The sequence below is a fragment of the Embiotoca jacksoni genome, unplaced genomic scaffold (assembly GCF_022577435.1).
Source record: "Embiotoca jacksoni isolate LCO1_2020_lvr unplaced genomic scaffold, fEmbJac1.0.p SCAF_118, whole genome shotgun sequence".
NCBI lineage: Eukaryota > Metazoa > Chordata > Actinopteri > Embiotocidae > Embiotoca > Embiotoca jacksoni.
Window position 1 is genome coordinate 456,247 of NW_027185250.1, and position 23,981 is coordinate 480,227.

Consider the following 23,981-nt stretch of genomic DNA (forward strand, 5'->3'; position numbering starts at 1 on the left):
TGATTTAAGCATTTAAAACAGATTTGATGTGAATGAAAATCTGAGTGGTGCAGAGTGCTGCAGTTGAGAGGGGGGGGGGCACTTTAGTTTTAACAGTCACGTGCTTCCTCCCCCTGCTGGACACAGATGGTAACTGCAGCCTGAACATGCTGCTCAGTGGAATGTGGTGTTTATCACAGAGCTGATGATGCAGCGGTGCAGCTGCTCTTCTGTATGAATATTTGTGGAGGGAGGATGAACCTTTTCTTTTGTTCTGTACAATTTAAGATCCGAGTGTCAATCTTCCAAGACATGAAAAACCCTGAAATATTCTGGTGACGAAGACAAAAATGAACGAGTCTGTCAGATGTTGGCGTTTGATGAAGTTTCTGTCTTTTAAAGAATTCATTTAGAAATTCTTCTTCTGGTTTATGATGTGAGTCCAAGCTAAACACAAACTTTATCCTCTCATACCTGATTCAGTCAGAATCAATAAACTCTGTGGACACCTGAGGATGTTGAAATACAACTTCGACGTTGGTACACTGTAAAATGTAGATAAAAACAGAATTTGCTGATTTTCAAATAATATAAAAAACATTTAACTAAAAGTAGACCAAAGACAACATAAAATATTAATTAAACTGAGAAATTCTATTGTTTTATAAAGATATCTTCTCATGTTGAATCTGATGTCAGCAACACGTCTCTATGAAGTTGTTCCAGGATCATGTTCACCACTGAGCTGCATCACCTCTTCTTTTAACAACACTCTGGAAATGTTGGGGAACTGAGGAGACCAGTTTCTGGAGTTTTGAAAGTGAAATGTGGTCCCATTCTTGCCTGATAGAGGATTTCAGCTGCTCAACAGTTTGTTGTTCATGTCCTGATGCTCCAGATGTTTTCAATGATTGACAGGTCTGGACTGCAGGAGGCCAGTTTATCAGCGGACTCTTCTACTAGAGAACCATGCTGTTGGAATACGTGCAGAATGTGGTTGGACGTTGTTCTGCTGAAATAAACAAGACCTTCCCTGAAAGAGACGTTGTCTGGATGGCAGCATATGTTGCTCCAAAACCTGAATATATCATTCAGCATTAATGCTTCTGAGATCGTCACATTCTGTTTTTATTTACATTTTACACAGCATCATTATTTTTTTGGAACCGGAGTTGTATGATAAATCTTTGTGTCTATATCACTATGATTAAAAAAATTCTATTAGAAATCAGAACAACAAACCACTGATGATTCTCAGCTGCTGATTAACCAGATTTGATGAAACTGAAGAGCTGTTACTGTTTATACCCTGACAGAAAGCCACATGAATTTCACGTGCAAAAACTCATGTGACCACATACACGTTGTTTTGAAACATTTTTATGTTTTAATGTGAAAATGTTTCCACAGATTTTCCCCTTGTTATCATATGTTGTAACGTGATGTGTCATACAAGTGATCACCTTCACTGGAGCCAAGAAGTTTTCTAGCTTCCTGGTTAACTTCTGCGTTATGTGCACCACTGCACATGCTCACGAGTCTTTCCTTCACAGGCCCCAAACAAAGTTTCAAGATTTTTTTCATGTTGTAATACCGCCAGTGACCACTGGGAAATATCAGCATCAATGATCAGCTTTAAAAAATATTAAAAATTGGAAAAATGTATCGGATCTCCAGCTGACTTAAACTCCTCCTGTGTATTCATCTGTTTACATGCTGGTTTGTTTTCACACCGTTTTTTTCATGTGCCTGTTTGTTTACCTGCTGGTTAAGTTTACCTGCTGGTTGTTTACACACCGGTTATTTTTACACATTGATTTGTTTACACGTTGGTTGCGTTTACATTCCGGTGGTGTACATGTCAGTTTGCTCGACAATTTGTTCAAATACCAGCTTGTTTACGTGCCCATTTGTTTACACCTTGATTTGTTTATACAACAATTTGTTGAAACACCACTTTGTTTACATGCCTGTTTGTTTACACGCTGTTTTTTACACAGCAGTTTGTTTACATGCCAGATATTTACAAGCAGATTGTGTGGGTGCCAATGCTGTTTTGTCACCATTTTGCTTTCATGCCAGGTTGTTTACAACGTGGTTTGTTTACACACTGATTTGTTTACACTAGTTTGACAGAACCCTAATAGAAAGTGTTAAATATTAGCAAAGTTTTTGGACAAGCATAGTTATTATCGGTTGGTGAGAACCTGGAGACTGAATTCATTCAAAGCAGCAGTGTCTCATTTGAAATCAGGAAGCTGTGATTTTTACTTTTTTTCAGATGAAGTAACTGAGGGTGAGCACTTGCAGGATATTTTCTGAGTCACACTCACAAACTTTTACATTATAAGAATGAGTTTGATTTAAATCTTGCCGTACCTAAGCCCCGCCCTCGTATTCCATTTCAGTCGGAAATACGTCACGGTGCTGAAGCTAAAGATGCTCCAACTCCGTTTACAGAGTGACTTTAACATTAAGTTGTACTCTGTGGCAAACTTTGGCCACACCTAGATCCTGTCCCGTTTCCACACAAAAAAAAAAAACAGGCGTTTTTTTTTCTGCTCCGGGTGCGTTTGTTTGTGTGTCGGCGAGTCCCGGCGGTGTAACCGGAGAGGGGCCTCACACAGAGGGAATGCAGGACTGCAATGGAGCACAATGCAATACAGGTAAAGCCGATATAGTTTCCACATAAATGCCGAATCGTGTCGCTTGTAGCCGCTGAATTTGTGACCTGTTGACGGGGAATATTTCCACCGTGTGTCGCGGTGACCGGAAGCCGAATGCGGAGTTGAATTAGATGAGTTTGGACATGTCGTATTGATCGTTTATCAACCAGCAGCGAGAGTTGCTCTGACTGCAATTACAACTTTATTCAACCAGCCTCAACTTTTTTCCTCCGCAGGCGGAAAATAATCTGCCGATATTGTTGTTTTTCTGGGTCCGTGACACCGAACCGGGGCCTCGGTTCGTCCCGGAGACTCTGCCGGGAAATTCTGCTTTAATATTTCTGATATTTTGTTGGTGTTAATGATTAATTTCTTTGTGTGTCGTGTCGACAGTCTCCTCCGGCTACCAACCCCCACCCCCAGCAACACACATTACAAATTTAATTTCTCTTTCCGCCTGAAAAATATCTCAAAGTTTGAAGCTCGTCTCTTTTCAACAAAAAGCGGCGTCAAGAATCGATGTTTTTATTTAAAAAAAAAAATAAAAAAAAAATGAAATAAATAAAAAAAAAAAAATAGCCTCCGTGATATTCCAGAATGAAATATTTGTCGACGAGGTGGAGCAGCAGGCTGTTTAATAGGAAGCATATTGATAAATGATCGAATCCCCGACATTTTGTCTGCGCTGTTTCAGGAGGAATGTTAATATTGTGTGAAGGAAATGTTGAAATGAGGAAGATTAAATCCAGGAAACATTCAGAGGACACAGCTGAGGACTGCACTCCGAAAAAAAACTCATTTATTTGGCCACAAATCCTCCGAGTGTGTCGGAACATTTCATTATTGTTTTTATAATGTCTGTCTAAATATTCATTTATGGTTGAACAGAAGCTTTTATTTTCCACTGGTGAACTTGTGAGCTTTTTGAATAACAGGATATAGTCAAGGTCAATATTGTAGCTGTGTTTGCATTTATTTATCCTGGAGACATTTTATTATTCATATTTTTTTTCTTCCTCTTCCTGAAAACTGTAAAAAAAAAAAAAAAAAAAAAATCTCGTTGCATTATTGTCAGAAAATATCACGAGAAGTGACGCAGGCATGGTGCAGATTAAGGGTTTCCATCTTAAATTCTTGTGTGTGTGTGTGTGTGTGTGTGTGTGTGTGTGTGTGTGTGTGTGCGCGCTCGCCTCTCACTGCTCACATTATATTATGTGGCTTTTATTTTCCTGCCGCCAGGCTGCAGAGCTTCATCTGGACCCTTCCCCCTCTAAAAAAAAACCCAAACAGACTGGACTTCTGTTGGCTGGATCAGATTTATCATTTATTCTCTCTAATTAAATTAAATATTTCTACACAGCTCAAACTTCTGCACAACTCCATAGAAAATAAAAGCACTTTGTTTTTAGTCCTTTTTCCTGCTCAGAATCAGATCAACTTATTGATCAGCTGATCATCAGAAATAGTTTCCTTCAGTAAAAGTATCACTACAGCAAAAAACAATGTTTAATGACAAAGTAAAAGTCCTGCATTCATAATTTATCCAAAATCCAAAAACATGCACCTCAGGTCAGGTTACCTGGCGCCGCGCTAGTGGCAGCCTGTTGCAGCAGCTCCCCCCCTGAGAGCCCCCCCCTGCTGTAGTGAAGACATTTCCCCTCGGGGATTAATAGAGTGCTATATAAAAAAAAAAAAAAAAAATTAACTTCAGTAAAAATACAGATTTCCCCAAACGGCCCAGTTTACAGGGTTGTTTGTTTGATTATTGGAATAATGTTCCATTGACGTGAACATGAGCCGCTTGTTGTTGTCATGACGATGATGTGGACACATGATGACAAAGAATCAATGAGGACCTGATCCTGTGTTTAAATCAGTTTCAGAGGTTGAGCGTCTCACGGCACACGCGTGTCACACGCGTCAGATGTGTTGTTACTCGTCGTTCACACTCCACTCAGACGTGATGATGTCACTGCAGGAACATGGCGTCGACTCATAATGAATACAACATTTTATTGGCCAGCAGTCACTTTCGCTTCAGTCTGATATTTGATTTCAGGCCTTTAGTGGTCGACTCGGACCGACCAGAACCGTGTTATGGATGGAACAGTGAAACGTGGACGGATCAGAGCTGCTGTGATCCACTCAACACATAAAGTCATCTTCATTTTTTGTGTTCTCGTACGTTTATAAAAATCCACAGATTCATTGATTATTTGGAATCTGAATCTAAATACCAGCAATTGATTTTGATGATTGATTTAAAGATGAACAGAGAATTTATACAACTTTGTTTTATTTCCTGCTTGTGTACCAATCAATAACTGGAGCTCACAGGATTAATGGTGCGTTCATGGGCATCTGGAAGTGGGAAAGTTGGGACGTCAGAGTGGGAAAAATCTCCTGAACGCCAAATGATAACAGAGACGCAGAGCGTTTGGTGGATGTGTTAGTCTGGCTGCATGAAAATGTGTAAAGTTGTTGTTAAAATGCATTTAATGAAATTGGTATAGAAAAAAGTACCGATGTCAAAGTATCGGCACCGAAAAAACAAAACTGGTCTGCAGCAAATTTAAAATGTGGACGAGGCTTCAGGAAGTTTGTGATTAATCACATGATCAGTTCTCAGAGGCTGGATGTGATTTATTGGTTTTCTTTTGACTGTTTATTCCCTGAATATATTTATAGTAAAGCTCTTATATTGATTATCTTGTTTAGTTCCATCTCAAGCTTCTCTCATTACTTTATTGGTCTCATGTTTTATTTGGTATAATGAACTTAAACTTAAATATTAAACATATTAAATACATCAATAGGACTCCTGTCTGTATATTTAATAATTCATTAATGCTCCTGTAGGGTTTCATCATAAATAAAACTTGATGTGACTTTATTTCTTAAACCAAAATATCACTCTGGTATTCTTCAAAATAATAATAATGATAATAGAACTCAGTTTCCAAAATAGTTGGGACGCTGTGTAGAATGTAAATAAAAACAGAATGAGATGATTTGTAAATCATATAAACTCATATTTAATTAAAAACAGTTCAAAGACAACATATGTTGAAACTGAAACATTTTATATCTGCTCATTTTTAATCTGATGTCAGCAACACGTCTCTGTAAAGTTGTGACAGGTTCATGTTCACCGCCGAGCTGCATCGACTGCAGCAGGTTCAACACATCCACGAGCATATTTCATTGAATTAATGGATTATTAGATGTATTCTCATGATGTGTATGAACGTTTTGGTCTCATCATTTCAGCTGCAAATAATACAAAAATATAAAATCATAATTCAAAGCAGCAGGAAGGTTGACTGTCACATCTTATTAATATGAAATCATAATTCAAAGCAGTAGAATAATTACTGTCACATGTTATTGATATAAGTGCAGTGATTTAGTTCATCAGTCTGTTGTTGGATGATATCAGTAAAAAACATAGTGAAATTAATATATAACTCATAAAAATCACCAGGGAAAGACAGCCGTTTGTCGGTCTCTGAACTGCTGAAGTGGGTTAGGGTTAATGGGGGGGGGGGGGGGGGTGATCCACATAGGAGTGAGTGATTAGAGAATAATGCCCATTCAGGCGGGAGGTGCAGGGCAGCAGGCTGCGTTCAGGCGTCGCAGCAGGATGGACAGGAAGGACCGGTTGTTGATGCAGTTTAAGATTCTGATTCAGAATCAGTTTAAAATTAAGATTCAGATTGGACTCGCTGCAACGCTTTCTGCTGCAGAAAATGAAGATTTAATTTAGTGAATCTTCTGTCAGCAATAAATGAAGAGCAGCTGCTCACCGACCCTGACATTTAATTTACATAAAGAGCTGTTTGATTGTGACCTCTTCACTCTGAACATCAGGTCCTTTAGTCCATTAAAACTTTATTTAAACATCAGCGCTGCAACATTCAGTCCATCAATACTTTATTGTAAAGTGTTTGTTTGGAAGTCATTCTCACAATTTTTTTTTTTTTTTTTTTTTTTAACTTTCAAGATTTTTAAAAGACATATAGACAAAATTAAAGAAAAATCAAACAAGTATTGTGCAGATTAACAAACAACAGTTGAAGTCCTGGCAAACATTATTAGATGTGAAACAGTTGATTGATTGATCAATCTAAACAAACATTTTCTGTTTTTTTTTCTCTTTAATATCGCCGTGAATTGAATTTCTATTAGTTTTGAATAATTTTTTTGTGGGTCTCACATTTTACAGTTAGAAGATGAATTAGCAGATTAAAAAGAGTGAGAGAGAGCGAGAGAGTGAGAGAGTAAGTGGGAGAGAGAGTGTGAGCGAGAGAAAGAGTGTGAGAGAGAGAGAGAGCGAGAGAGTGTGTGAGAGAGAAAGAGTGTGAGCGAGAGAGAAAGAGTGAGTGAGAGTGTGAGAGAGAGAGAGTGAGAAAGAGTGATCTTGTCTGAAGGTGACACTGCTGCTCCAGAAAGTGTTCCAGTTATCAATGAAGCCACATGTTTAGCGGAACACCAGCTGGAGAACCAGCGGAGTGACGACATGCAGCTCAACATGACATCACTGGTCCGAATAGGAAGGAAGCGGTCTGGAGAAAACTGGAGTCCCACATTGTTTTTGCAAAGTTTCCAGAGTTAACAGCTAATGCTATCTGAACCAGCAGGGGGCAGACTGGAGGTCTGGCAGGTGTCAATTATTCAGGCTGAACCGGGCTGAACCGGGCTGTTTAGACCGAACCAGAACACTTTCATTTGGATTAACTCGTTTTCTGCTGTTGCTACTAACTTCTGCTCCATTAATACACACGCAAACACACACACACACACACACACACACACACACACACACACACACACACACACACACACACACACACACACAGACAGACACAGACACGCACAGAGACACACAGACAGACACGCACAGAGACACACGAACGCACAACAAACTGTTTCTGAGCAGGTCTGCTGTTATAATTGTTACATGAACTGTTTATTAACTGTTTATACAGAAGGGTTCCTGTAGGGACTCAAAGTTCATTTATTAACTGTAGCTGTATTTTATTAAGCTGCTCATGCCATTTTAAAAGACTTTAATGTCAACTTCTGATTTCATCTAAAGTTGAATTTACTTCTTTCCATTCGCTGCTTATAATTTCAATTCAATTTTATTTATATAATGCCAAATCACAACACAGATTATTTCATGGTGCATAACACATTAAAGTCTTTACAGCAGAACTTTACAACATTTTATAGAGAAACCAACAATTTCCTCTTTAGATTCTATGAACATGTGAGATCAAACAAAGTGAAGGTGATGAGATGTCAGAGGTTCTGATTCAGCATATGTTGGTTTACCTGTAGTTTAATTTGAGTCATCAAAACAATGAGACCTGCAACACTGAAACTATTGATTATAAATCAATACAGTGTTAAATATAACAGTCAATATTCCGTGTGTTGATATCTTCCTCCAGCCTGTACAGATCAATATTATATAGAGCAATATTATATAGAGCAATATTATACAGAGCAATATTATATAGAGCAATATTATACCGAGCAATATTATACCGAGCAATATTATACCGAGCAATATTATACCGAGCAATATTATACAGAGCAATATTATACAGAGCAATATTATACCGAGCAATATTATACAGAGCAATATTATACAGAGCAATATTATACAGAGCAATATTATACCGAGCAATATTATACCGAGCAATATTATATAGAGCAATATTATACCGAGCAATATTATACCGAGCAATATTATACCGAGCAATATTATATAGAGCAATATTATACAGAGCAATATTATACCGAGCAATATTATACAGAGCAATATTATACAGAGCAATATTATATAGAGCAATATTATACCGAGCAATATTATACCGAGCAATATTATACCGAGCAATATTATACCGAGCAATATTATACCGAGCAATATTACACCGAGCAATATTATACAGAGCAATATTATACAGATCAATATTATACCGAGCAATATTATACCGAGCAATATTATACCGAGCAATATTATACAGAGCAATATTATACCGAGTAATATTATACCGAGCAGTATTATACCGAGCGGTATTATATAGAGCAATATTCTTTAAGTGGATCTCCGTCAGTAAAACGTCTCTTCTCTGTTTCCTGAAACTTTAAACTGCTTCCTGTTCGAGTCAGTTTGTTGTGAAGGTAGGTAGGTAGGTAGATATTTACTTTATTAATCCCCGAGGGGATTTTTTTTTTTTTTTATTATTATTATTTTTTTTTAAAGCTGCAGAACCGAGCTTTCTGACCTGGTTCGTCAAAGATTGTGTTGCTCCAGAAGAAAGTTCTGAAAGTGTACAGGTGTGTTTTAGAAACAGGCGTGTCCTAACTTCAGCCTGCTCTTCCTCTCAGTGGTCGGGTGCTCCCTGCTGCCAGCGAGGCAGCTATGCCTTCTACAAGTCGGTGAGCAGCAGAACTCGACCCGACGGACCCGTCCAGGTGTGGAAGCTGGGAGAGTTCTACCTGGTCCGCTGTGGACCGCAGGATCCAGTTTGCATCGCTGAGGTGAGATACCCGCTGACAGAACCAACACAGAACCTCCACAGAACCACCACCTTATAGAACCTCCACAGAACCACCTAACAGAACCAACACAGAACCTCCACAGAACCCAGACAGAACTACCAGACAGAACCTCTACAGAACCACCACCTGACAGAACCACCACAGAACCTCTACAGAACCACCACCTGACAACATTGATTGGTTGATTAAAGGATGGTAGTGATTGATTAAAGGATGCTATTCATTTATTGGTTGATTGATTGATTGATTGATTGGTTGGTTGAAGGATAGTATTGATTGGTTGATTGACTGATCTATCTTTGTGTGCAGGTGACCTTACTATGGGAGGACCAGACCCGGCGCCACCTGCTTGCCAGCACCAGACTCTACTTCCTGCCTGAGGACACACCGAAGGGCCGGACCCGGGAACACGGAGAGGTGGGTCAAAGGTCACGAGGTCATATAAATGTGCTGGTAGTTCAGAGAAAACCAAAGTGTTGTGTTTCTATTTCTGAATATTTTCTTGATTTGTTCCAAGTGGTTTTTAATGAATAATCTACTGCTGAATTCATTCCTTTTAAATTCCTCTGTATAATTACAGAAGAACCTCCTGACAGGAGGTTTCACACTCGGATAACAGAGGAGAGATATGCTCCTGTAGATCTTGTGAATCTAATCTGGGAATGCTTTAAGAACATCTATTAATATCCGGCTCCTTTTTTAACTTGAGCCATCAGAACAGCTTTAACCTTCAGACCAGCAGCAGAATGAGCAGCAGACATGTGTGATATCACATATTATAATCCTGTCATATCTCATGTTATCATCCTGATATATTTGTGATATCTCATTATCATCCTGTTATATCTCTGATATCTCATATTATCATCCTGTTATATCATTATTATCCTGTTATATCTGATATCTCATATTATCATCCCATTATATCTCATATTATCATCCTGTCATATCTGATATCTCATATTATCATCCTGTTATAGCTCATATTATCATCCTGTTATAGCTCATATTATCATCCTGTTATATCTCATATTATCATCCTGTTATATCTCGTTATCATTCTGTCATGTCTCTGATATCATCTGAGAGTCAGAGACGGTCTGATATGAAATAAGAACTGATCTCAGATCATCCTCAGTGTTTCTGATGAGATTAATGAGTTGGAGTAAAATCATGTAACTGTCTGTTTAAATTCTTCTTTTTAAAAGATTTACTTTTGTTTTGAAGAGTTTATTTTCAAATATATGAATATATCTTTAAACATGTGAAGAGCTTGTGATGATAACATCAAACAGGAAGCGTATGATCAGGTTTTATTCCTGCAGGTGTTTTTTATCCAGACTGTAGTTCATGCTCGTCATTTATCAGGAATAATTGTTTAATAATTATGACCTGCTGTGGCCGCTGTTTGTTGTTTAAAGCCACGTCCAGTATTTTAAAGTGGACCACATTTATCAGCTCAGTGTTAAAAGTAGAATATGTGATGATTGAGGCTCTTTTGTCTGATTTGTAAAAGATTTATAAACTGTAACATTTGTTTTTCAGTCAGGACGAACCATTAAAATAAAATCGTGATAAAAAGCTGCTGAAGCTTTCACACTCCTGCAGCTGCAGTCCAGGAACCATGAACCTGTCTGTGTGTGCAGGATGAGGTTCTGGCCGTGTCCAGGAAGATGGTGGTGCGGGTGGAGGACCTGGCGCGGTGGTGGTGTGCTGAGCCGGCAGGTTGGAGCAGCTGGAGCCCGAATCCTCCACTGGGTGGCACCAACGGGCTGCACAAACCTCCACAGAGCAGCGATGCAGCGGAGAGGGGAGGAGACACGGCGGGGAGGGGAGGAGACACAGCGGGGAGGGGTGGAGACACAGCGGGGAGGGGGGGAGACACAGTGGAGAGAGGCGGAGACACAGCGGAGAGAAGTGATGAGCCGGTCCGAGACAAAAGTGAGAGCAAAAACACAAATAATCAATCAGGCTGATCAGAAACAGTATTTTAATATTTACAATACAAAAAAAATTGCAACTCATGAACAGTTTCTCCTTTTCTGTCCTTGTTTTGTAAACAGTCACACTTCCTGTATATCTTTCAGAATGAAAGCCTGCCCATTTGAGCTGCTTTTAATGTGAAGCATCTGTGCAGGAATTGTTTGATTGACAGCAGCTTAACAGCCAATAAAAGATCAGAAACATGAGTGAATGAAGTGTACTGATGGAACTGCACACATAAAGCTTTTGCATGAATTAAAACAAGTCCATGCCGCCTGTCTCGTGTCCGTCCTCTCAGACGATCTGCTGCAGTGTCCGGCCGTCAGAGTGCTCAGCTACCCGCAGTACTGCCGCTTCCGCTCCCTGCAGAGACGCATCCAGGACGGAGCGCAGGGCCCGGTGCTGCAGGACCCCCACCTGCTGGCGCTGGGCGGAGTCAAGTTGCTGCCCACCACCCGGGTCATGTACTGCAGGGACACCTTCAACCACCCGACACTGGAGAGCAGCACCAGCTTCTCCTGGCAGTTCAGTGAGTGTCTGAGGGAAATTAAGCTTTCTAACACTTATCTGTTCCTCTCTTTGCTCTCTGAAGGGGTTCAGTAGTTGGACAGACGGTGTCATGGAACAGCTGCTTCATTCTTAAGACCCTGAACACAAAGGCAATGTATTTATGTTGCAGCATAGCAGACACTATTTCATTATTACAGCCACAATGCCACAAAACGTTACTCTCCAGACCATGTGTAGATGGTAAGAGAAAGTAAGCCACTTAATTCTGAAACTGCGACCTTTGACCTCTCACCCAATGGCATGCCTGAAATCATGCTACCTAAATTGCATCGATGGCACCATCGTTGTGTGAATGTATTCCTGATGGCAGCTCAGTCTCATTAGCATGTGAATGGAAAACCGTGTAAAAGCGCTTTGAGACTGTAAGGTGATAAAACTCTATGCAATTCACACCACTTACCATTTACTTCCTGTTAATCTGCTCCATTCAGGAAGAATTCACATTTAATTTGGTAATTAGCAGATACAAACATGAAATTAAAGTTTCAAACTTTACAAATTTATTTCAGTCTGTATTCAGGATCGATAATCTGATAATGTCATACATAATCTATCAATCATCTAATGATGTCATATAATCTGTCAACCATGTGATGTCATATATAATCTGTCAATCATGTGATGTCATATATAATATGATGTCATATATAATCTGTCAATCATGTGATGTCATATATAATCTGATGATATCATTTATAATTTGTCAGTCATCTGATGATGTAATTTATAATCTATGAATCATCTGATGTTTTATATAATCGGATATCAGAGGGACCAAACATAACTTTTACTTTAATAAAACTACGTTGCTGCTGAGACTGCAGTAATTTTACTTCAGTAGAATTTTAACGCAGTGCTTTTACTTCAGTATTATTTTAATGCAGTAGTTTTACTTCAGAATAATTTTAATGCAGTACTGTTACTTCCGTAGGATTTGATTGCAGTACTTTATTTGTATTGAAGTATTTTTACTTTGCAGTATATATATTTTAAATTCAGTCCAGGATCTAAATACTTCTTCCACAATTTATTAAAAGACCTACTTTTAACCATGGAAATATCCCCTCCATCTTGTTTCCCTGTGAAACACTGCCCCCTGCTGGACAATCCGTAGACTTTCTTTAAATTGTTTCAGAAATGTCTGCAGACCGAACAGCTGAGACCTTCAGTTTGTTGTGAAATGTTTCTTCAATTTACTGATGTGCTTGTTTCTGGTCCTCCTGTCTCTGCAGGATGTCCGTCTCTCAGTCTTCGAGGACGACCTCGCAAGAGGAGAGGCCGTGACGGCAAAGACTCCCTGAACTCCAGCCAATCGGAGTCCTGGATCGAGAGGATGAAGGTCTGTTGTCATCATAGAAAGAGACGTGTAGAAAACATGTAGAAAATAAATGTGCTAAACATGACAACTTCCATCATACGTGTCATGTTCCTGTGATGCCCCGCCCCCTTCAGGAGAACGTGATGGGCAGCGTGGAGGTGGGCTGTGAGGGCAGCTGGCTCCCCCATCCTGAAGAACAGCTGTTCCTGGATCAGCTCTACGCCTTCATGGAGCGTCACGGCTCACCCATCCACAAAGTGCCCAACCTGGGCTTCAAGAAGAGTGAGTCCTCTCCTGGTTCTCTGTCCTCTTTGTCTCCAATCGAACATCCCCAGTTCTTCACAAGGTCGCCGGTTCGAGTCCTCTCGTCCCTCCAGAGTTTATTTGTTGTTTAAAAGAGAATGAAATAACAAGTCTGGTTTGATTTTGGATGTTCGTTGTCTCTGTTCTGTTTTACATCTGAACACGTCTCAGTCGACCTCTTCCTCATGTACTCGATGGTCAAACGACTCGGCGGCTACAAGAAGGTGAGTGTAACACAGCTCGTTGTGTGTGGCTAAGCTAACGTAAGCCTGTCTGTATGTTGTGTGCGGCTGAATGGGTGAATGGAAAACCGTGTAAAAGCACTTTCAGACCGTAAAGGTGATATACAAGTACAGACCATTTAAGCTAATGTGTGTATGTTGTGTGAAATACATCCTTAGCAGAGGAAACAGGACAACAATGTAAAGATAATAAAATATAATGTAATAAATAAAAGATTGTCAAATATAATTAAAACAGATAAAATGGTTTATTAGACAATTTCATAATGTTCATAATGAAGTGAAATGCATCATCATTAAAGCCAGCAGAGCAGTTTAAGCTTCAGAGCGTCCTCTCACCCTGAGGACAACGTCATCTACTTTGAATAATCTTTATTCAACTGGACCAAAACAGAAACACTAAATAACAATTTAAAATGAAAGACAAACCATAAAACAAACCAGTGAAGGTTAGAAAATAACCAAAGTTGAAAAGATATTATAAACAACATATTCTAAGTGACTCAAAAATAAAACGTGCTGTTTTATTCCAAACGACTTGAGTGAATAACTGAAGACTTTTGATTTGAATTTAACCTTTGCCGTTGATTCTTTAAGTTAAGACATTCGTTTGGATTTCAGGAGTTAAAAGTTGATCAATCTGCATGTTTGTGTGTCACAGGTCACGACGGACCGCCTCTGGAAAGTGGTTTATAACGAGCTGGGAGGATGCCCCGGCAGCACCAGCGCGGCTACCTGCACCAGGAGACACTACGAAAGGTCAGAAACACGAAACTCCAGAGAATCCTGAATATAAAGGACTTATTTAGCCTAAAGAAAAGGTGAACTAAACCTCCTGTAACTGAGTGTTTGTATCTCAGGCTGATGCTTCCTTACGAAGAGCACTTGAGAGCAGGAGGGGCAGAATTCAAAATCCCAGAAACCCCCATTCCTCCGAAACCCAGAGGGATCAGAGGAAGGAAACCTCTTCAGAAAGGCAGGAAACCAGGACCCAAAACCAAAGAGAAGAAGGTGACCGCACCCATTCTTCCTGCTTCGCCTGTGAGTGGCATCTACCTGGGAGGGTCTGAATCTACCTGGTTGGGTCTGAATCTACCTGGTTGGGTCTTAATCTACCTGAATGGGTTTTAATCTGAACTTCAATTTGCTCTTCCTGTGTCTGAGCAGATGGTGAACCCAAATGGCGCTGTGGTGGCGAAGCGGGGTCGAGGACGGCCGCCGGGAACACGAAACAAGGCCACGCTGATCGCTCAGGCCAAACTGCTCTCTCAGCAGCAGGCTAAAGCCAAAGCAGCAGCTGAGTGTACGCAGAGTCCTCTGCTGCCAGCCAAAGGCAGAGGAGGCCCGACCCCCAGCAGCACTCACAGGGTAACACCTGCAGCAACACCTGTAGCAACACCTGCAGCAACACCCGTAGTAACACCTGCAGCAACACCTGCAGCAACACCTGTAGCAACACCTGTAGCAACACCTGTAGCAACACCTGCAGCAACACCTGTAGCAACACCTGCAGCAACACCTGCAGCTATAAGAAGTCTAACAAATAGTTTCAGTATCAAATATTCACCACCTGCAGGTTTAAAATATGACCTCAGAACACAATATAATTATTAAAACTTCCAAACTCCAAAATAGAGTAAATTTATTTATTTATTTAAAGCAACATAAATGTTCAAATAAATTGGAACGAGTTTGACCAGATGTGATTTCACTTCACTGTCACCCCCCCCACCCCTTCTGCAGCCCATCCAGCCCGCCATCCTCCCTGTCAACATGCCTCTCACCCCCGACCTGTCCCCCATGTCCCCCCCCTTCCTGTCCTTCCAGCCCAAACCAAAGGAGCTGAAGTCGGACCGGGTTGAGTTGGCGCCTCCTGGTCCCGGTATGCTCCTCTCCAATCTGCCTCGTCACTTCATCGGAGGCTCTCTGGGCGGCTTCAGCCCCATCAAAGGGGTGTGTCCTCTGGACGTCTTCAGGAACCGCATGAGCCTCCAGAGAGGCCTGGAGAGCCCGGGCCTGACGCCTTTGGACCCGACCCAGCATCCCACCATCTACACCCTGCACCCCAAAAGCGGAAGCCTTGACACCCCTCGTCCGAACGGAGACCAGCTGCAGCCTCTGCTCCACCCGCACCACAACCGATGCTCAGGGTGTAACATGGACGAGGGAGTCCAGAGAGGGGGCAGTCGGGACGCAAGGACCCGGCCTGCGCTGCCTCCTCTCCGGGTCCTTCCTCTGAACCTGGACTGTAGCGTTCAGGTGTGTCAGCTGATGAGGACTCGTCGTTTGGACTCTTCTCAGCTGCAGACCTTCACCCGCCGCCTGTCCGAGGCCCTCTCTCAGGACCTGAGCTCCAAGCCCCCCTGCTCCCCCATCACCCCCCCCGCCCGAGCAGGCGCTGCCCCTCAACCTCAGCAAACGCTTCCCGGCTAAGAGACCCGGTGTAGACGGGCCGGAGCCGAGCCGGGGAACGATCAACGGAACCACGGATCAACCGTCGTCCAAGAAGTCCAGAACCGGCTTTCCGGAGCAGACCGAGGGGGGCCGGTCCAGTTCTGGAGGAGGTGCAGCAGGAGTACAGGACGTGGAGATGAAGAACCAGGAAGAACCAGCAGACCTGAGCTCCCCCAGCAGGATCAGGGCTTTCCTGCTCGGGCTGCCCCCCTTCCAGGTAAAACTGGAGGAGGATCTGAACGGGATGAGGTTTGGGAAGTTCCTTCCCTCTGGATCTGAGACAGAAACTCAGCGGCCTGAGGCCGGCCGAGGAGACGGAGTAAAGAAGGAGGTAAAGGAGGAGGAGGAGGAGGAAATGGGGAAACTTGAAACTGAGAGAGTTGGTAAACTGCAGGAGTCACAGCAGGAGGAGAGAGATGCCCCCCTCTGCTCCGGGGCCCTTAAACACTGACACACACTGTTTTTAGCATGTTCATATTCACACGTGTGACCCGAAGAACGTCAGACAACTCGATCTTCCTCCTCTTCATCTCTGAGAACTCTTTTCTCCTGTTTCCTGTTGGATTTGGTCGTCGGTTGAAGGACTTGCAGAGACTCATGACAATCACAGATCAGCTCCAACAAATACTGCCATAACCCTCCATAACACTATTAACTCCACTGTTCAATGGTCAAATATTGAATCAGATCACTTCCGATAGAAGTCAATATCCATTTATGGGCGATGCTATGCATCAAAATGTGCTGAATTAGTATCTAGCGAGAGCTGAAGTGGGTTAGTATCATTTATACATTGTACTCTACTTGTGTAGAGAGATAGTTATTTTCTCTGAGTGAGACCTCCTCCGTCTTCACGTTATAGCGTTAAAGTGAAGCCTTTCTATATCCTGCTCGTTAGATAAGATGATATAAACACATATGTGCCTTACAGGCGGCAACCTGCTCCGTCGCTGCCTTCTCAGATATTCAGTCAAAGAGAGACCTTCACGTCGGAGTGTTCGGGTTCCCTTCAAGTCTCCGTCGGGCTACTGACCATAAATAAAACCCGTTTTACTAAAGGTTTAAATCTCTGATCAGACGCTCAGTGCTGGACTCATGTTTCCATCAGAACCAGAACGTTTAAACCTGACACCCGACCTCTTCCTCACATTAGTTTGTGTTGTAAAGACCAGAGCGGCCACACAGCGGCGCTGTCGTCCCGCCTTCGTCATCACCACGACAACATGTAGCCCCAACTTCCAGTCTACCTCAGGTTCTTTTTCAGTAAATCATTTTCTCACCTGCTTTATCTGCTTCAGGGGTGGGGGGGCTTTCCCAGCATGCACTTGGGTAGATAGATCTTTTTCTACCTGCTGGTGTGTGAGTCCAGGAAAGGAGCGTTACCTGTGGACGTATCTCAGCTGCAAATTCATCCACATTAGGTTGTCATGGAGATTATATAACACAACGAACTGCACTGTGTGTGTTCACATTGATGTTTGTTCGTTGATGACAACACCGGACCGTCGGACACATCCATTTTGGTCTTCTAGAAAACAGCAGAGTATCATCAGACTCCTCGGACCTGCAGTCTTCATCTGTGTACTGTATGTCATGTTTGCATGTGCTCTTGTTATTGTTATTGTTATTGATTCGGAGCGGTTTGGAGCAGGAAGTGACCATATTTGGACGAGCTGGGGGAGGAGCCAGCGGTGGATCTGACCGATCTGATTGGAAACCTGACGATACTACGTCCCGCCCACCGATAGCTGCAACCTGACTGCACCACAGGCCTGTCAATCAAACAGACACGCCCCCAAAATCAGGTCTTCTTGAATCTTCTTTTTTAATGAATGAGGGATTATTTTCAGATGGACCTCCAGAAAACTAATAAGAAGGAGTGACTTTAGCTAACAACACCGAGATAACTGATGGACACATTTTATTCACTTTAGATTTGATGAGAGAAGACCTGGAAGCTACGAACACTTTTATATCCACTCTGTGAAAAACACAAAGTTTAAATGGCAGGTGAAGTTTTTAAAGGGTTACTTTGCCTGTTTGTTCCATTGTAAACCAGCAATTTTATAAAAAAGAGTCATTCAGAGAGCTGTACAGCATTAGCTTCAGGCTGTGGCTCAGATTGTAGAGCCGGTCATCCACTAATCATAAGGTTCCCTGGTTCCTCCGGGCCACATGCCCAAATGTCTGTAGGCAAGAAGCTGATGGCAGCTCTGTCACCGTAAGTGGGTGAATGGTAGGAATGTTTCCAGTAATCGTACTAAGCTAATCTCCCAGCTAATTCTCCACCAGAAAGCAAATTCGTTTTTCAAACGGAGGTCTACTTCTATCGGACTGTTGGGTGTCACCGTAAAATAATTCGCCGACCTGACCCACTTCTTCTGCTTCTCATGGAAAGTGCCAACACAAAGCAAAGACCCCATAAAACATGCAAATGTCAGTGTGTCCCTTTAAACCTCAGCTTGTTCATTGTTGTAGCTTCCGATTTGCACACCTACTGTACCCATCTCCTTTTCCATATCTAAGTGCCATGTTTATTCCCGTCTGCTAACATTTTCTTATTTTACCCATCTGGTGCTGTTAATTCATAGTTATGCTGTTGGATTCCATATTTTTGTTGTTCATTGATAAAGTCAGTAAATCTTAAAGAAGCAGCAGATGTATTTGTCCAGAGTTTTAAGAAAATCTTTTATAGAACAAAAAGAAATCAAAAAATATTTGCCATTTTTTTCTGATCTATTTGACCGTTGGCTTTATGTGAGGCAGAAGTGTCAGGAGAGATTTGTACCCTCGTAGGTGGGCAGATGCACCAAAGTACTGCAGAACTTCTGTCAGAAATCTGTTTTCACCTTCACATGAAGGGAAATGAGCAGATGGTAAAAGAAGCATGTGATGAATGTCTGTCTCTGCTTCTCAGTAAACTGTTATTTATTGTAGCTGAGATTTAAGCAGTGGAGATCTCGGTGTGCTTCAGATGGGCGACTTCAAGTAACTGCACGGACCTTCAGCCAGGGACACGTGCCTTTGCATGTCTTGTGTTGATGTAACTGAGGTAGACAAAGACACTCTCAGATATTTTACTCAGAATTACACCAGAAAAGTCACAGAAGTATTTGTGTGATGCGTTCACAGACCAGCGAATGTTCGCCTGCACTCTTAATACAGTAGTTTCTACCAACAGGACTTGTTTTAAGAAAACCAGAAAGAAATACGCAGAAGTGTTTTAATCCCTTTACAAACTTTCCTTTGTCTTTTAACAAGCAACAGTCTGAACTGCAACGATTCCTTCTGACCCGTGTGTGCACCCATTTTGAACAAAGATGTACAAAAGCTCATTTCAAGTCCACATGGTCCTCGATCCTCAAACTGTTTGCCTCTGAGGCAAGCAGGACCTGATCCTGGACTAGTTCTCTCCTTCATCTCCTGAACATTTATTGTCCCTGTATGTCTTGTATGTTTAATGCGAACACGCCGCTGACTGTCGTTGGAGGAGGGATGTTCTACTTTCGACTTGAGGAGCGTTCAAAAGTGTTCTTCTGTTTGGTTATTTAAGGGTAGTTTGTTAAGGTTTCTTTAGGTTTCATTTGTTTTGTGTTCCTTTGAAAAATCGTAATGTTTACATTTTGTTATGCATGTACCACAGATTTCTGACATCCCGTGTTTTGCACACTCCTCAGCATCAGTCTCCGGCACTGCTCATTTATGGAAAGTACTTAAAGTTAAGTGCCTGATTCTTAAAATTTGAGATGATGAAAGTGAAATTTGCTCATTAGCCTTCATGCTATTGCCTTGATCAATGCTCCTGTTTGATGTTTGGTTTGACCTTATAGCCTTTCAGACTGTCGGGTCACAAGAGGGGAGGTGTTTAATTTGTTCCATCTGTCGGAGTAAACTGGACCTACACGACTCGGCAGTGGGGACCCGTCTGGGCCAGTTTGACATTCATGGAGATAAATGATCAAATTAAAGGTGCTACATTTTGACACCTTAGATTTCCCTGTTTCCTTTAAAAAAAAAAAAAAAGTCCTGCAGCTTCTTTGCCGAATAATTTGTAGAAATCTGAATTGCTTTTTTGAACAAAAAGGATAATGCATTTAAATTCAGTATAAAACGTTATTTGTGATGTTGCCATGATTAATGAACCCACAGATCACTTTCTCGATCAATCATTTAGTCTGAAAGTTGTCACTATTGAGTGAAGCAGAAATCAAGCAGCTTCACTCACCACGGATCTTGTCACATTTATTGGGTTAAAAAGTGACTCCTGTAGCTGATTTATTTTTTGTGGATTGATTATTGACCTCCGCTCTAGAAACATTAAATATGTCGAGCCAACACAGTTGCAAACACCAACAGCACTGCAACTAATGATGTTCTTGGTTAAACAAAGAAAGTCAGTTTCTAAAATGTAAAAAAAAAAACGTTAGAGGCAGTTCATCCTGTCTTCAAACAGGTAGATAGGAAGTCATCAACTCTACTCACCGGAGGCCAGAGATTTTAGTGTTAAAACGGGATTTAAACTTTCACTTATTGCTCAGATTAACTACGTGGAGATTAACTAATGGGTTGAGATGTTCCTGGTGTTTGTGACTGAGTTTACTATTCTCACAATCAATTAATCCTGAAAATGAACAAGTGACAACAATGAATGAGTCTACAAAATGTTTTAAAATGGTGAAAAATATCTTCAGCTTGTTTTTGTAATCAGCAATATCAATATAATTACTTTAGCGTTTGGAAAAAGTAAGAAAAGAACCAGTGAATTTATTATCAGAGCAAACAGATCTTCAATCTCAAGAATGCGTTTTTCGGTGGAAACACTTTTGTTTTCAGCTTTCAACACAGTTATGACCCTAACAGCAAACAAATCCAATGTCATTTTAGTTGTTTGCTTATTGTTTAGTTTTAACAAAGAACCTCTTTATAAAAAGTAAAAAATGAGTGAAACAGAATTCCAGATGTTATGAGTTCAGCACGAAGGCCAAAGACAAATTCAGATCATTTACACAACAGTAATTTCGATATTTGTGCGCAATGTAAATTATTGATGTTTTGTTTCCTGCGGTTTGACTCTTGTTTTGCTCTCTGCGGAATAGTTTGAAGATGCCGTCTTCAAATGTCCAACTAATGGGACATAAAACTAGAATTAGCACCTTACAGTAGTAACCCTACGTTAACCACTCAAGTTGCAGTTTACATGCAGTTCACGTATGTGCATGTTCGGCCACATTTGTAGAGATTTCTTCAAGGCGTTCCTGAGATATCGTGTTGATAGTGGGAAGCAGGTATGAACTCGGTGAACTTTGACCACCAAAACCTTCAGTTCATCCTTCAGTTAAATTGAACATTTGTGACAAATTTGACAAAGTTCCCTCCAGATGTTCCTGTTCACGAGAATGGGACAATGTGATGGGACAATGACCACCAAATTTGATCCATCCATCACTGGTACCAAGTCAATGTCTTTGCCAAGTTTAAAGAAATTCCCTCAACGCAATTGTTGAGACATTGCATTTATGAGAGTTTGATCAGTGGGACATGAGGCCATGGTGACCTAGAACTTTGACCTTTGACCACCAAACTCTAATCAGTTCATCGTTGTTATCAGTTAATTGCTTTGCCAAGTTTTGAGAAATTCCCTCAAGGGATTCTTGAGATATTGTTTTCATAAAAACGGAACAACCTGAAAACATGATGCCTCAGGCTATCTTTGGGGCGGACGCATAAAAACAGTCAAAACTGTCAGTCAAGAACTCAGAAGAACTCAATGTTTCACCCATATTTCCTTCAAACTGGTCAGCCGAGATGGCAAGGAGAGGCAGTACAGGGACTCATGGGAAATGAAGTCTAAATTTAGAGAAACACCAGATGAATTAAACCCAAGTTTTCCATCATGTGATTGACTGGTGTTAAAAACAGTCCATGTGGCACTTTTAAAAACTCTTGGATGTTAGAAAATGATGAATGTCATTTTTAATGGATTGACGTGTTTCCTCTCATGTTTGTAATTTTTTGTGTTTCTTGAAAAAACAATCCCGGATGAACTTTAACGTGGCAGCGTCCTTGTTTTCATGTTCTTTTCTTTACAAACTGCTGAACTCTGGCCACCAGAGTTGGACCGAAGAGAACGGACATTTCCCAGAGGTGTTTGACGTGAGCATCAATTTTTTTAATTCCCGTTTCTAGAGTTTTTTTTGTTGGTGATTGTTCAATTTAACCAGTTCAGATCTGCAGCACTAAGTCCATTTCTGGTTTCTATAAATGGTAAATGGCTGGCAGTGTCAGGTACCATTCTATTTTAACACTATATTTATAATAAAAATAATCTGTTAATAATATCTCTGGTGTTTTTTTTTATGATGACTGTGGTGGCGGGGTGTGGTTAGCTCAGCTGCAGGGGGCAGAGAGTGGGAAGAGTGGTTCAGGGAACGGTGCCGGGCCGGTGTAATGAGCACAGCTGAGCTGGAGGTGAACTGATGAGCTCTCCCCTATAAAGGGAGCAGGGAGAAGGAGGAAGAGGGAAGTGGCTGCATGAAGACATTGGTGTATGGGCAGGGCAAATAAAGGCATTTTACACCCGAACGTACGACTGAGCGTGTCATCTGTGTCCAGGAGAGACCCCGGTAGCACCAACCTTGCTACAATGACGAACAATTCTCTAATTGTGATGCAGTCTTTCCGTCTTAACGTCAGTCTTTCAGGGTTAGGTTTAAGATTAGAGGGTTATGGATGATAACCATAAATAAAATCTCTGATCCTCAAGTAACTCCCAGAGGAAATGTGCTAGTGGTCTGAAAGTTGGTGTGTGATTGTCGGTAGAGCCTCATTATGCCTGTGAAATTTGGTGCCCCTGGCTGTTTGTTTTTATCTAGTTTTCTAGGGTTTAATTTTTTTTGTCGACTTGAGGAGTGTTGGTGTGTTCCATTCGATCCTCTGCAGCAGAAGATGAAGAGTGGACCGAAGTATATCCTGAGATTTCTTTACATAGATGAAGATGATTATAGACTGATTGATTATAGGTGAAGATGATCCAGTCTTTCTGATGGACTCTGATGATGTTTCATAGTTTTATTGACGTGTTTTTCCTTCCAGACATGAACTACATCTACCTGAACACTCTGAAAAACAGACTGAAGACTCAGAGGAGAATCAACAGGAGAGCTGTAAGACTTTATTTATTCAACAGTGATCCATCAACTTCATCACAGCTCCTAACCCTGGAAACATTCTATTTAAAGGATAAAGTTTCATGACTGCTGATCAAATCAGGGACGATAAATATAAAGTGTAGGATTCCAATGAAACTTACATGTTGATGTGTTTTTAGCATGTTAATCTGAACATGGGCCGACTCTTCACATGATCCTGTTAATGATGCGTGTGTGATGTCACACAGGGGGTGGTGGTCTCTGATGAGGAGCTGAGGAGGACCTTTCTGCAGCCGGAGGAGGCGGGGCAACAGCAGCAGGGGGAGGAGCCTGTGGACAGGTTCAGACACGCCAACCTGCTGGGTACCAAAAATAATGAAATCACAGACGTACCTGATTAATTTAAACACCTGATGGTTGAGTTTGAGTCTCCACATGTGAAAAATGTAACTTTTTCTTACATCATGGGAACATCACCATGGTTACGGCTGGCTTCATCTTGTCAGCATTAGTGTTAGCATTAACAGCTGATTAAAAAGCCTAACAGTAATTCGTTTTTACTGTTTGTGGCTCATAAATGATGGCGATAAGCTGATTGTTGCTGTTTTTTTTTGTGAGTTTCAGAGTTAAAACGAAATGTGTGAAAACTTGACACCACATTCAGCTGAGTCTTCAGACTTTAACTGTTTCAGTGTGGCAGTATTATGAAGCACCTTCAGCTCCAGCGTTGCACTTGTTCTGTTTA

The 23,981-nt window shown here is 41.3% G+C and overlaps 1 protein-coding gene across 1 annotated transcript; it reads left to right on the top strand.

Annotated features, from left to right (window-relative positions):
* Positions 1-2,399: 2,399 nt before the first annotated feature.
* LOC138194950 (AT-rich interactive domain-containing protein 5B) lies at positions 2,400-22,572 on the top strand. Its single transcript, XM_069144002.1, is given in 14 exon segments — positions 2,400-2,645; positions 9,045-9,197; positions 9,528-9,635; positions 10,865-11,062; positions 11,144-11,165; positions 11,530-11,730; positions 13,004-13,110; positions 13,224-13,371; positions 13,564-13,616; positions 14,296-14,393; positions 14,495-14,675; positions 14,802-15,002; positions 15,378-15,986; positions 15,988-22,572. Coding segments are annotated over 14 exon segments (2,652 nt in total). The 5' UTR covers positions 2,400-2,624; the 3' UTR covers positions 16,540-22,572.
* The last annotated feature ends 1,409 nt before the right edge of the window (positions 22,573-23,981 follow it).